Source organism: Lotus japonicus, chromosome 4 (assembly GCF_012489685.1).
Source record: "Lotus japonicus ecotype B-129 chromosome 4, LjGifu_v1.2".
Classification (NCBI taxonomy): domain Eukaryota; kingdom Viridiplantae; phylum Streptophyta; class Magnoliopsida; order Fabales; family Fabaceae; genus Lotus; species Lotus japonicus.
Genome location: NC_080044.1, coordinates 68,577,210 through 68,592,465, shown reverse-complemented (window position 1 = coordinate 68,592,465; position 15,256 = coordinate 68,577,210). Strand labels below are relative to the sequence as shown.

General features: G+C 33.2%; 3 protein-coding genes across 3 annotated transcripts; 2 read left to right on the top strand and 1 right to left on the bottom strand.

The window, feature by feature from the left end:
* Window positions 1-73: 73 nt before the first annotated feature.
* Window positions 74-2,128, top strand: LOC130713232 (uncharacterized). The gene is made up of 9 exons (XM_057563019.1): window positions 74-311; window positions 391-658; window positions 742-838; window positions 934-1,055; window positions 1,136-1,198; window positions 1,317-1,405; window positions 1,525-1,674; window positions 1,772-1,867; window positions 1,949-2,128. Exons 1-9 carry the CDS (start codon window positions 162-164, stop codon window positions 2,126-2,128), a joined length of 1,215 nt encoding a protein of 404 aa, XP_057419002.1. The 5' UTR covers window positions 74-161.
* Window positions 2,129-2,880: 752 nt separating this feature from the next.
* LOC130713231 (uncharacterized) lies at window positions 2,881-4,732 on the top strand. The gene is made up of 2 exons (XM_057563018.1): window positions 2,881-2,905; window positions 3,348-4,732. Exons 1-2 carry the CDS (start codon window positions 2,881-2,883, stop codon window positions 4,730-4,732), a joined length of 1,410 nt encoding a protein of 469 aa, XP_057419001.1.
* A 4,563-nt stretch (window positions 4,733-9,295) lies between these two features.
* Window positions 9,296-14,904, bottom strand: LOC130715939 (cytokinin dehydrogenase 3-like). Its single transcript, XM_057566097.1, has 5 exons — window positions 14,251-14,904; window positions 11,238-11,365; window positions 10,556-10,822; window positions 10,170-10,438; window positions 9,296-9,875 (listed from the first exon to the last, which is right to left on the bottom strand). The coding sequence occupies exons 1-5, from the start codon at window positions 14,852-14,854 to the stop codon at window positions 9,587-9,589; spliced, it is 1,557 nt and encodes a 518-aa protein (XP_057422080.1). The 5' UTR covers window positions 14,855-14,904; the 3' UTR covers window positions 9,296-9,586.
* Between the last annotated feature and the right edge of the window lie 352 nt (window positions 14,905-15,256).

Below are 15,256 nucleotides of genomic sequence, written 5' to 3'. Positions count from 1 at the left end.
AATTTCATTTGCTTTGTTCCAAGAACAGGCAATTAAATTGTTCCATTGGATATGCAGTCTATCTCTCCCTATTTAAGCCCATCAAATGGTAAACTTTTCTCATTCATCTGCTGCTTAATCTCTAGCAATCGAACTGAGTGTAATCCTTCAATTTCTTTGCTATGGCTGTTAAGGTTGATGATCTCTCCATCATTGATTCCTCCAAAGAGGCTTGGAATATTGTCGTGAAGGTCATACGTTTGTGGGTTAGTCCCAATTTCGGTGGTAGGAAGCTTCCCTTTTCAATGGAATTGGTTCTCATGGATGCTAAGGTACTATTTTTTTGGGTCATTTGTTTCCGTTTTCCTATTTTTTCCCCTTTTTTCTTACTTATTTCCTGTCAATGTGTAGGGTACAAAGATTCATGCTTCTGTGAAAAAGACTCTGGTGTATTTGTTCCAGCCTCTTTTAACTGGGGGTCGGGTATATAATATTTCATATTTTGGCGTCGGTGAGAATGGTGGTGAATTTAAAACAACTTCCCATCCATTCAAATTGAACTTTCATAAGCATACATCTGTGAGACTGGAAACCAAAATTGCGATATCAAAGAGTCCTTACTCTTGCACTCCTTTATCTGACATCATGTTCCGAGATCCTGATTCATCCTTTTTAGTTGGTATTTTTTTTCCCATACGTCCTCTATTGACACATCTATCTAATGTCTTCCAAATTTTCTGACAATAAAGTTTCTCTGTACAGATGTTATTGGAATTTTAACAGGGTCCAGTGGTGAGCAAGAGTTTGAAAAGAACGGAAAAATTGAAAAGAGAGTTACTATTGAGCTGTGTCAGGATGGGTAGTTGTTCAATCTCTTTATATCATAAGGGGTTTTTTTATCAACATTTTTAAATTTCATCCCTCCTAATTATTGATTTTTTTTTATGAATTTAGGGTTAGGATGGAGTGTTGTTTTTTTGGAAAATATGTTCCCCTAATCTTGGGTCAGTTAGCATCTGGAGACATGACTAATGCAGTTGTTTTGGTCAATTATGCAAAGATTAAGCCATTCAGAGGTTGTATTCTTTTCTTTTTTTTGAAATTATTAATTCTCTATTTTGTTATATTTACCGTGAATTTCATTCCCTTTCTATAGGGAATCCAAGTATTCAGAATGTCTATGGTGCTACCCAAATTTTCATCATCAAGCTGTGTGAAGGTAGTTTTTATTGATGCATTCTTATTATGTGTTAGTTGTTTGACATAAATTATGAGTTTATTCCCTATTTGTTTATTAATTTTCAAATTGCAGGATCTTATCAATGATTTTGGAGTAGCTTCTGAATCCCAAGTTGAGGATTCTCCTACCGCCCAATCTGAAAATCCAAGTTCAATTGTTGTTGCTGCTGTTGGAAACCCAGTTCCTGTAACTGCTACAATAGTTAATGTAGTTGAAACCTTATATATCATTCCTCTTTTATTAAACATTTTTCATTAACAATTCTTTGATTTATTAATTATGTTTTTAATGACATCGTCTAATAGGCTGTTAGTGAAAAGGTTATGAAGTCTGATGATTCTACAAAATCTGAGGGTCGTAAATCTGCTGTAGAGCCCGTTGCTGATGTTCCGTCTGATGTATTGGGAAAGGAAATACAGGATTCAACTCCCTCTGCTGTTGCTTCAAAGAATTTTGTACCTTCACATTTTTAAGACCTTCAAATTATTCTTTTCAGATCTTTTGTTTCATGGTAAAGTTTCATCTAATCAATTGATTATTTCATTTTTTCAGAGTAACATTGAGAATGTTTCGCAGACTGTTCCTCAACAAAATCGCAGTTTACCCCTTGCTGCTGTTGGGATGGGTGCTAGAAAGGCCAAAAATAAGGTTAAGAATCCTCCAATATTCTTTTATGTAAATGTTAGTCTCCTTGATTTTTTAGTAATTTTTTTTTGGATTTTATAACAGAAATTAGCTGATGGTGTTGTTGCTGGGACTGTTTGTCATACTGATGATGATGATGATGTAGCTGTGGGCAGCCAGTGTTCCCCTCCTACAAAACGTAGTTCTCCCTCAGATTCTGAACCCCTTGGATCATCTAATGCTGGAAAAAAGCTTCTTAAAGCTGTGAAGAAGGAGAAGATCTGAAGACATCAGTTTTAGTTTCTTTTCATGTTTTCCTATTGTCCTTTTGATTTAAGCTTTTATCGTTCAGACTGGAATACCCCATAATTTTGATGGCGTTTTAAATATGGGGGCCATGTTTTGTTTTGTTATTAACTTAAAATGCTCATCGAGCTGTTGCACTATGTTGATCTATTTCAATTTTGTTATGATAATTTTTCCAGTGTCCTTCAATTTTTTTCTTTCGTGAGATATGTCCATTTGTCTTCATTATTTACATCTTCATTTTAGAATCTTAATTCTTAGATTTCAATGTTAGATTTAATTCTCCGTTATTCTTGATAAATAATTTATCCTTTTGATTGTTTTTTGAACTGTTTTAGCCCTTTGATCCTACCTTTTCTATTCATGATATCAAAGAAATTTGAATTTGAATCCTGTGTATAAAAGATTGTATACTTCCATAAATACCCGATTATTATAAGAATGAAACACAAAAACCAAAATTAACAAGTTTTTTAACTATTTTAAATTCCATTTCACCGTATATCCTTTCAGAAAAATAAGGTCTATAAATTATAATAGAATTTTTTTGTTATAATCAATTTTAAATCTTTGAAAATTTCCATGTTCAATTCCATCTAGGAAATCAAGAATTCAAGTCTTAACAAACAATCTATTTAATAATATTAAATTCCTTATTTCAACACCCCAAATTCGTTCACTTACTCTTTCCAATCAAGAATTCAAGTCTTAACAAACAACCTATCTAAGTGATGTTACTAGATCTAAGTGATGTTGGTTATCAAATTTTGTGATTGTACTTCTCTGAATGATTTTGGATCAATAAGCCAACTTTATAAACATTCTAGCTATGTTTTTAATTTATGTTATGTTAATTTTTTGTCATTGTCGTTTTAGTTGATTTCGTCCCTATATAACTGAAGTGTTAAATTTAGTTTCTTATATCTAGAATATATGATCCGTATAAATATACTGATTTCATGTTGAATTATTTGAGCCGTTTATATCAAATCTTAATTTTTTTTGTTGTTAAAATCTGGTTTCAAGTATAACTCATAAAATCCCGTTTAAAAATAGACCAATCTTCCTCACTCTATATTGTGTAAATCTTAAACCCCATAAAATATTTGTATCTATTGATTCCCTCCATTAATTTCATTACCTTTTCCAAGTTTAATTTGTCCATAATATAAAAATTATAAATGTCTTCGTGATCGAGGATTCTTTTTTTTATATGGTTTTGGGGGGACAGGAAAAACAATTGTGTGGAATACCCTTTCTGCTGCTTTGCGCTCCAAAGGGCTGATTGTTCTGAATGTGGCATCAAGCGGAATCGCTTCATTGTTGTTACCTGGCGGCAGAACTGCCCATTCTAGATTCTCAATTCCGTTAGATATCAATGAGCTATCAACATGCAATGTTCGTCAAGGTTCTCTTAAAGGCGAATTGCTTCAAAAGGCGAGCTTAATTATATGGGACGAGGCCCCAATGTTGAATAAACACTGTTTCGAAGCTTTGGACAGGACACTGAATGACATAATGAAAACACAAGCAACTTACGGTCATGATATTCCATTCGGTGGTAAAGTTGTTGTCTTAGGAGGCGACTTTAGGCAGATTCTCCCTGTGATTCCGAAAGGTAGCCGATCTGAAATTGTGGGATCTGCAGTGAACTCATCATATTTGTGGAAATATTGCAAAGTATTGAAATTAACCACAAATATGAGGTTACAGAATGCATCTTCTTCTGCTTCCGCTGATGAAATTAGGGAATTTGCTGATTGGATTCTTGAGGTCGGAGATGGAACTGCTAAGACCATTGATGATGATGAGTCGACAATTGAGATTCCTTCAGATTTGTTGATTAGTTCATGTGAAGATCCATTGCTTTCATTAGTCAATTTTGCTTATCCAAATTTTGTGAGTAAGCTGGAAAATTATTCCTTTTTTGAAGAAAGAGCAATTCTAGCTCCCACTCTTGACAGTGTAGACCAAGTTAATAACTTCATGTTATCACTGATTCCTGGGGAAGAAAGAGAGTACTTAAGCTATGACACTCCATGTAGGTCAGATCAAGATTCAGAGATTAATCCAGAATGGTTCACAACTGAATTCTTAAATGACATTCAATGCTCAGGGATTCCAAATCATAGGATTGTATTGAAGGTTGGAGTCTCAATTATGCTTCTCCGAAATCTTGATCACGCTGCAGGATTGTGTAATGGTACTCGAATGATGGTGACACATCTCACTCAGTATATCATTGTAGCAACTCTTTTATCTGGAACAAAATCTGGGCAGAAAGTTTATATTGCTAGACAGAGTTTAACTCCTTCTGACCCTAGCATTCCTTTCAAATTCCAACGAAGGCAGTTTCCTATCACCTTAAGCTTCGCAATGACTATAAATAAAAGTCAAGGTCAATCCTTATCCCACGTCGGTTTGTATCTTCCAAAACCGGTTTTTACACACGGTCAGTTGTATGTTGCTCTATCAAGAGTAAAATCTAGAAAAGGGTTGAAGATATTGATTTTAGATGATGAAGGAGTTGTTTCAAACAGGACAAATAATGTTGTCTACCAAGAAGTTTTCGACAACATCTGACAGGTTAGTTAAAATCTGTCATTACCATAAATTAATTTATTAATCTTTCTGATCTATTCTTTACATTCCTATATTTTATATGTCAGGTTTGTTTTCATCTACATGAGCTGTATTGGCAAACATGACTCATTGCAAGGAATTCAAATTCGATTTCAAACTGTGTGATGTATACTGAAATACCTCATTTGTATGTTATCTTTTAAAGTCCTAATTTCGTTGTTATTCTTTGTTCTTTTAGCCTAAAAAATACAAGCTCAGAGTTTTCAATGTGGACTTATAATACAGGTAAATGTTTTGAAGTGATTGTAGAAGCAGTTATGGACAGCTTAAAGGAAGCTAATTTTCTGGACTATTACTCAGGTCAAATTAGTCACATTTTTATGTCTATTTTGGCTTCCTACCAATTTTTAATCTAACTTTTCTTCTACTATTTTCCGCTGCAGTGTTGTTGTTCATGTTGTGATTTCATCTTCCAGAAGATTGCTTCAAGCTTTGAAGATTGCTCACAACAGAAGATTGCTTCAAGCTTTGAAGATATTATTTGAATATGGCTCCAATTTCAGATCTAAGCTATAGTTTTTTTTTTTATTTCTACATGTATTTTAGTTATGAAAAAAAATTCCTCTCCATGTCAACACTGGTATTTAGGAAACTGCCCCCAACTTCCTCTGATTTGTTGGGGTTATTCCAAGTTTTCATTATCAAAATAACATTTCATATAAGGGGAATAGAATGATATTACTATTCAAAAATACTTATATAAGCTTTGTGCAGTGGGAAATTGATTGATTAGGTTTATTTTGAAACTTATCTTCTATACAATTATAATCGTCAGGGGCATTCATAAATTATCCTTATGAGTTTTTGGTGAATTAGCAGAAATATATAGATGCAAATAATGTAGGGATGTCTCAAGCAATTGTCCCTCAGGGGAATAAGAACAATCTTAAACCATGAAAAAACTGATGTACTAAATCCCATATCCATTCATTAGCCATCTTAATTCTAATTGCATTTCAAATCATCAATCCAAAGTTTATATGACATTAGTATATATTGATGTGTTTATTACAACAGTAAACCTCGCCGTGCAACGCACGGGTGAAAGGTACTAGTATGACTTATGATATGATTAGACCTTAGTCAATTAGTCCTTGTACTGAGATTAAAAAATATAGTCAAATGTTGCATTTTGCACCATATTTATTTTATTTTAATAGTGACAAGGGGTGACTGATTAATAATTTAATGTCAGCTTGCATTAAATTTAGCAGGTTGCTGATATTCCACTCATAGGAAGATATTTTTATCAAGCTAGTTATATACTAGGAAAAAAATATTTAGGTTAATTAGGACTAATTTCCGGGTATCTCTTAGTGATGAATAGAAATTACATATTTATGGATATGACTATTTCCCTGATATTTAAGGATTGCCTGATAGATGCTCAATCTTATTAATAAGAATATATAGATCAAGACACTCAATAATAACATATTAGAATCAACTAATATTACTGGAATAAAAAGTAAATAGTACTCCACACACCCTAATAATGTTTGGCCTTAGTATAATACTACTTACACACCCTGAAGTTTCTCTCCCAAACTCTAATGTTTAAAATTAATCCTCCATCTTCGGCCACCGTTTTTTCTAGCCAGCATCAGTGTTTCAAATTGCGGACCGCAATATTGCGGTTGCGGCAAAGGCGGTGTCCGAAACGGCATCACACCGCAATTGCGGGGTGATTTAAATTCCCCTGTAGCGGCCGCAACATAACCGCAACTCACCGTAACAAGGTCGCAACACACTCTTTCAAGCCGCATCTGACCTTTCTAGGCCACAAACTCTCGACTTTCTTCCGATGTGAGGTTCAAATACGCCGTTATGATGAATTGCTCTGTTGATAAGGCCATTTTAGAGTAGCACTGGTATGTGTTTGATGCAGTTGGGGAAAGTGAAAAGAAAATTAGAGAAGAAGACTTGGTGTGGTAAGTCGTGAGATTTGAGGGAGGGGCGTGAGTGGGCCTGAGGTAGGTGGGAGGAAAGTGAAAAGAAAATTGGGGAAGAAGACTTGGTATGGTAGGTGTGGTTTTCTTTTCTCTGTGGAAGGTAGATAGATGAGAGTGGAAGCAGTAGAAAAGTCCAGAATAAGGGAATAAAAATTAATTAAAATGATTAGACAGATTTTTAAGAGTATTTTAACAATGCTTTCATTTTAAAAAACTACTAGTATATGTTTGATTGTTTTACTTAAAATTAATATAAGGATCATTATATTATCTTTCTATTTTTGAAGTGTTTTTTGAGGTGATATTATAAATAAAAGATTTATAATAATTTGATATACTTTTTTCTAATTTTTGTGAATTTTATTTTAAAAATCACGCCGCAATAGCCGCAACCCGCATTGCGGTAGCCGCATTGCCCGCATCCGCAACGACCGCAACCGCAATTTAGAACACTGGCCAGCATAGCCCGCCGCAACCACCACTTGTCCCCGCTCCCCTCTCTCTATCTATTGTGTCATGTTCATCCACTGATTTTATTCGGCATAAAACTCTATCCTGCAGCGGCGAGTGACGACTTGCAGCTCGAAACTCAAATATCGCACTTTTATGGAACTCGAAATTTTGGAAGCTTAATTATAAAAGTGAGAAAATACACTTTTTGGAACACATATTTAGCTTTCAGAACCTAAGTTTTTCTATTGTGGAGTTCAACTTTTGGAAGTGTTATTTTTTCGTTGGTGAACTTTAGAAACACAAATTTTAGTTTCTAGAAGTGCACTAACAAACACACTTCTGAAAAGTGATGCAACTTTCCCAGACTTGCGGATAACTGCGGAATAAAACTCATTATAGGTAAAATTACCCGCACGTGTAGATATTTGCAGATTTATTTAATGGATATTTCCACCATGCATTTATTAACGAGACAAGTACATATATTGAGATATTTATACCCATGATATTCACCTGATATATGAATACTAAAATTATCTTGAGGGAGAATATTTTTTGCACAACCAAGTATAGTAAGAGCATCAACAATGAGAAATATTTTTTTTGGGTTGCTCTCTCACAAGCAACTGTGTTAGCAACTCACCCACCGTTGGGGAGCAACTTTTAATTGTCAAGTCATAGCCAAAGTTGCTTACCACAGCAACTCCCTATTGTGGGACCTAATTTTATTTTATGTGATGAATGAAATTATTAAATAAAAATAAATAATAAAATATAAAATATGAGATTATGGGGTCCATTTCAGAAATGTTTAAGAATTGTTGGATTGAACTAAAAAATTAGTAGAGTTGTTTAAAATGGTGTAAATGATGTGTTATTATGGTAATTGTAAAGACAACAAACATTGGCCTATAAGAAAACAATTCAAGTTATCAACTCTCATGAGTTGTATGGAAGATGATCCTCTAATAACACGCCTAATTTGTTTCTATTTTTTTATAAGAGAAAAATGATGATGCACCGACAGTGTAAAGTTTTTTTTACATGTCCGGCAATTAAATTTTAAGATGTGTAATGTCAATTAATGAAATTAAATAAAAAAACAAATTTTCTTATATCCTTAAAATCTGATTGGTTGAGGTCCAGTAAAAATCGTTGCCAATAAAGGAAATGTGCATGAATATTTTATTAGAAATTGGGAGGTCTATACTCAACCACAAAAGCTAGCTCAAGAGTTGAGGTTTGCACTACCTTTATAAAGGCTATCTATGCTCTATCTCTAGCCAATGCGAGACTTCTAACACACACCCTCACGGCCAGGACTGAACAACCTGGAACGTGGGATCAACAACAACGGGTGGCCCAATTATGGGAGGTCTCCACAACAAATAACAAATGGATCTAGGATAGGCTCTGATACCATATTAGAAATTGGGAGGTCTATACTCAACCACAAAAACTAGCTCAAGAGTTGAAGTTTGTACTACCTTTATAAAGATTATCTATGCTCTATCTCTAGCCAATGTGAGACTTTTAACATTTTTCGTTTATAATTTTTGGTCAAGATATATGGAATAGAGAAGGTCCTGCAAGATGTTTGTTTTCCAGAATAACATGGATTGGGCTCGACCCATGAAATTATACGCAGATGATGGCAGACCAGAATAAGCCCAGCCATGGTCTGAGTACTAGTGGAAGCGAACTGGGCCAGGCCCATCAAAGGGAAAAAGAGGAACCAATGCTTTGGTCTTGCATTGTGATTCTGAGTTCAACTAATGCAAGTGTACCATTGTTATTGTATTGGTTTTTATTTTTCCTTTCATGTTTCTCAATAATGATTAATTTTGTATAGTCCCCCATTCTTTAACAGCTTGCTTCCTGTTAGGGGCATTAAAGCATATTTATTATTTATTCCTACAATTGTCTTAGGTGTGCAATTTCTCAGTGAAGCAAGGATACATCATACATAAGGAGCAAGATGATAGTGATATGAAGATATATAATTCCTTTTGATGAAGAACATTAAGATCTAAAGCTCAGAAAATAAAGAAGAAATCTTAATGAGAGCAAACAGCTCAATTTTTTTAGTGACATATCATAATGAAAAAATTACAATTTACACTAACAAATCTATCACTGGAATTAAGGGTGATCATACATGTGACATCACAATACTTTATATACAATTGAGGATAACAATATAACTACTAGGCTACTAACCTAATTTACCCTTAAGAGAAATAAAAGACAAGATCAAGTGAAAGCAATCCAATTCATCATACAAATTTATTTCTTGAACTGCTTATTCAATTACTGTACAACAAATTAATATAAAAAAGATTAAATAAGAAACAGGAACTTAGAACCTACCTTCTTATTTTTTTCTTAGCTAATTGAAAATCCCTTGTCCAGGTGACAATATTTTGTTGGGATCAAATTGAATTTTTCTGTCTTGGATGGTTTTCCATTTGAGGCCATATTGTGCCACCCATTCTTCCTGTGTTTTGATTAGGGGAAGATATTGCTTCATCCCTATACCAATATCCACACATAATTGTATTATTTGTTGGTTTTGAACTTGAAGTGCTTCCAATGTTTCAAAATTAGCTATACGCAAAAAAGATATCACATAGAAAACATCTGCATCAGGTGTAACTGCTGACATCTTGTCATCCCACCTGCAATTCATGCATTTTAATTAGGAAAAATGCTACGCCAAATTACAGGTCTAGTGTGACATTCACCCGACATGCAATTTAGCGGCAGTTTGTAACCACTCTGCTAATGATAGTGGCAGTTAATTGCCACTAAGTCATATGTTGGATGAATGTCGGTCAGAATTGTATGTTTACCTATTGAAATTCTTTAATTAACTCTATTAATTAATCCCCACAATTTTTTTTTGAAAGATAAGCCCACAAATTAACATATACATAGTATTCAATATCTGTAATCAATGTCATAAAACTTACTTTGTTTTGTTCATGGGGTAGATTAGCACAAGCCCTGCTGTTATATTTTGCTTTAGAATTATGCCCTTGAACACACCTTCATCAAAATCAGAGATTCTAGATGCTGGAACAAAGAGGTTTAACCAAGGATGTGGAACATCCCACAATCCTTGTGACCTGAGAAGAAGCTCATCATCATGAACTCTGTTCAGAAACTGTTCGTACGAGACATCCTTTTCGAACATAAACGTAGGAACAAACTTTAATCCCTGAGTCAAAAGTTCAATTTCCTATAAATCCAAGAAAACCACAATAGAACATGTAAGTCAAATCTTTCCAATAAACTATAATCATAAAAAAATGCTTCCAAACTTAAGAAATGAAAAGAGCATGATTAAATTAATTACTTGGTCAATGTGATCTTCAGAACTATCATCGTAGTATTTGACAAGTTCTATGATATAGATGATGCCAAATTGGGTTATTAGTGAAGTTATGCGTGGTTGATCAGATCCTGGATAGAATGATAGGGCCTGTGACGGTTGATTCAGCAGAAGTTGGCCTTCAACATAATCAGGTGCATTCGTATCGTTTCTTCCATTGAATGAGATTAAATGTTCTTGGTCTCTAGAAAATGCAGAGAAGTCATTGTACAATAAACGGAGCCACTTCGCCTGAAAGCAATTAAACAATCCATTTTGTTATTAATTAAGGATCATATGATTAAACATTTTTCTATGTTTGACTTGTAATAATGAAGTACTAGCAAGAACTGATTGTGATTGTGACAACCTAACAAGAAAGATTCATGTATAATATCTGTTTTTCCTTTATTCAAAAGACTAGCTAGTATATTTGTCAAAGCCTCTGTTTTCTCTATCTGTTGAGGGAGTCCAAAAAGTTTGTTTCTATTATTTGTTTATGTAAATAGTCCACTAAATTATTTTCAAATGCTAGAATAAAGTCCCCGCAATTAAATAGTTAAAAAAAGTTAAATGTTTTAAAAGTAATTTTAATTGATTAATTGTATTAATTGCTTTTTTTTTCTGTGAAAAGAGAAATAGGAACTGAGATGAGAATGATACTTGCCCTAGTAGGTGCAGGTCCAAGAGCTATTCTTGCTCTGGTTATAATCCCAAATTGGCCCAATCCTCCAAGAACGGCGTAAAATAAATCTGAGTTTTTCTTTGTAGAACAAGTCACGGTGTCACCTTTCCCTGCAGAATTAGAGTATAAACATGTATATTATTAAGTGTTGCAAAAGAAAACATATACATTAAAGATGTATGAGTTATGAGTTATGACCATAAGTTTCTTAAAGGACAATAGGGCTTAATTTCTTTTTCTTTTTTTATAAGCAAGTTATTGTATTAATGCAGAGAAGAAATACTAGGGGTATTTCAATTCTAAATACAAGAAAAAAAAAGTAGAAAAAGATTTCAAGAAATAAGGGAAAGATGAAACAAAAGACCAATAACCCACCCCTCTAAAACTGGACACGCAGCCTCACCAAAAAGCCCAAAAGGGCTTAATTTCTACAATAAGTAAAATATAACAAAATCCTTCATTTTGAACCAGATTCCTTTTGCACATTCAGGAAAATTATGGTAGTCTTTTTAATAGATAACTTCTTTTCTTTTATGTAGTTTTTTTTTTTACATCGGAAAGATAAATTGCACCTGCCAGGAATCGATCTCTGCACCCCTACCCAACCCATATGTCCCCAGCTCCTACCATTATTATTATTATTAAATAGTAAAAACTAGGAAATTTCCCTTAAAACAAAAATATTTTTGGAGGCAGAATAGACCTCTTTTTCTAGCATATGGTGTAGTAGATCACTCCTTAGACCTCAAAAAGAGTTTACTTCTAATTTATTAAAAGTGGACTTTCTTTAAATTAAACAGGGAAACAAATACAATTGTTAATGTGGAGAGATAACATTCATTAGAAAGGAAAATACTACATTGCGATACAAAAGAAAAAGAATTAAATCTGTTGTGCCAACAATTTATTGGCTCAGGTAGGTCCACATAAATAGTTAGTTAATAACGGTAACGGTGTGGTATTTATGTCGCAGCCTATCTTAATTTGATTTAATCAAATCATTGACATGGAATCCTTATAAATATACGATGAAGTCACGTGACAATAACATTAATTTTAATTTTATATATTAAGATTGTCAATGGACAAAAATGCTAAGAACCCCGAAATTAATAAATAAAAATACTAGCGCAAAATCAAGACATTGCACATCAAAACAAAACCAAAAAACCAAAGACATTTTTAAAGACATTCTAGCATATATGCTTACGGTGGACGATATTAAAAACAAATCTTTTATAGAAATAGAAATGATTATGATTACTATTTTGATAAAAAAAAATTAAACAAATTCCATTATTTTTTACTCCAAAATATAAAGTAGACAAGTTTTATTCTTTTCTGATAGAAATACCAATAGACTTCATTATTAAACTTAATGAAACCATATACATCAACACTTCATTCTCATGAATCATTTTATTAATCAATACTTAAATTCGATTAATAATCAACCATCTATAGCAATTATATTTTTATTATATATAGAGTCAGAATAAATTTTAAATATCTATTAATGTTATAATTTTCTTTGTTTCGTTATATACTATATTACTTTTAATTAATGATATGGTCAAATTTCACTGGATAAAGAGACAAATTAAATCTTCTACAAAGATATGATGTGACTTACATTGAGATATGGCTTGGATCAACGTAATACGTTGAATCTGTTTTGATTGAATAAAATCAACTTATTATCTTTTATATATGATGTATCTTATCTACCTCAAAAAAAGAACATCTAGTCTTACGGAGTTTTTGTTAAACAATATATATATATATATATATATATATATATATATTTTGAATGATTAAATTATTTGAGGGCAACCCCCTCAAGAGATAGGACACTAGCTAAAAAAAAAAAACCTCCCAGGCAAGTTAAAACATAGAGAATATTGTGCCTCATTAAAATATTCCTAGGAAAAATTCAATGAAAATCTAGGTAAAAAAAAAAGAGTACAACATGTACTCTACAGGCATGTCAATCAACATGATTATTATAATACCCCAACATGACACCCCACACAAATAGCACAACCCCCACCAAAGGCTTAATCCAACAACCATGGAACCCACAAAATAACCTTGACATATGCTGCTGCAGCCAAGTTTAAATATTAATTCAAAGAATAACTCCAGTTTAAAACCTAATAATAACTTCTTATTACGGATTTGTCTAGGGCAAATCCCAAAAGTGAGTTTAGTGGTGTAATTGGATTGGGTTAAAGATTTTGGGTGTTTAAATATTTGAACCAATAAAAAAATTTAGTTTGAGTTTGTTCGAATTTATTGAAACTAATATAGTTACTAACTATAATACTCAATTAGCTTCAAAAATCTTTTAGTTATGATTTAATTATGAATATAGTTTTTTTTACGAGTTTCATGGATATGCATGGTCGGTGTAAACCAGTTTTACACTGACAACCAATCACAACATGTAATGTAAGAGGAATAATAACTTTCATTTTAAATTTTAATTAAAGCAAAGGTTTATTTGATGATGTGGCATAATTCAATTGAATGACTGTGTAAAATCTGTTTACACTGACGGTGTATATCTCTTTAATTCTTTTTTTAGGTTGTAGATTGCCCACTTATTACATGTTATTGAATTAACTAACATGTGATTACCAAATTATTCAGTTGTTTTTCTCTACAACTATGTATTCTTCACGTGAAACAATCATATACATAGGCGGAAAACATCTAGAGCAGTACTTCCACACTTGATCTCGAGACATTATCTAAGGAGAATCAAACATATAATTAATATAATCTAAATACTAAGTTATTAAAGTTATCAAATAATATCTAAACACTTTTTTAAGTGTGTATAATTTGTGTGAAAATGATACCTTTATATTGCCTTTCGAAAACTTTTATATGTGATTTTTTTTTTTGTCTTAGTCATACAAATTTCACTATCATAAATTTAAAATTTAAAACTCATTAAGAAAAAGTTATTAGGGAAAAGAATAACCCGTACCCGTAACAACATCCAATTCATGAACATTGGAAATCTGAGGACCGAATCGAAAGGTTTGGCCACTAATCCCAGCATTGGAGAGAGTTCCACCAACTGATAGATACAAGTAGTCAGTCCAAGAGAGGGGTGTAAGTCCATGTTGAAGCGTAGCATGAAGCACATCAATCCAAATTTGCCCACCCCGAACATCTACATATGGAGGAGTTTCCTTATCAAACACCACAATCCCACTCCCATTTCTAAACTCATTCAATGCAGTCATATTCACCACAAGCCCATTGTTTGTCATGGCTTGTCCACGAAGCGAGTGAGCTTGCCCTCTTGGAGCTATAGTGAACGGAATGGGAAGAGTTTTTGAGAATTTTATCAATTTGGAAATGTCCTTAACGGACGACGGAGTGAAAATCGCAAACGGGTTTTTGTGAACTATGTGGCCGAAATCGGTTGAGGCTAGTGAAAGGATCACAGGGTCACGAATAAGTTGCTGGGCTATTTCTTTAGGTGCATCTAGTGGTGACCATGGTTGCGATAGTACATGTGTGTGCACTATGGTATTAAGCCATAGCAAAATTAAAGCTTTTGAAAGTGTATAGTGCCTTGCCATTTGTGGAGAGAAATTAAAAGGAGTTGAATTTGGTAGTGCACTATTTATTGCCTTGAATTGGTTATGAGAGTTTTCTTGTTACCTATATATAGGAAACTTGAGGGTATGTAAACGACGTCGTGCATATACTATTGCGCGCGCTTTGCACGCCTTGTTAACTGTTAAGTTGTAAAGCATTGGATCTGTGAATTTTCTTTTTCATTCGCACGCATTGGTTAGAAACTTGGATTTTCTTTCACCACTTTAGTTGCCATATCTTTCTCGACAATCATAGAATTATAATTAGTACTTGGACGGAAATTAAATATTATAGTCAAACGTTGAAGATATACTGCACATTACTTGTTTTGGTTTTATTTGTGTAGTGATGAGACTTCATATTAATATATTAATGTCCAGTGT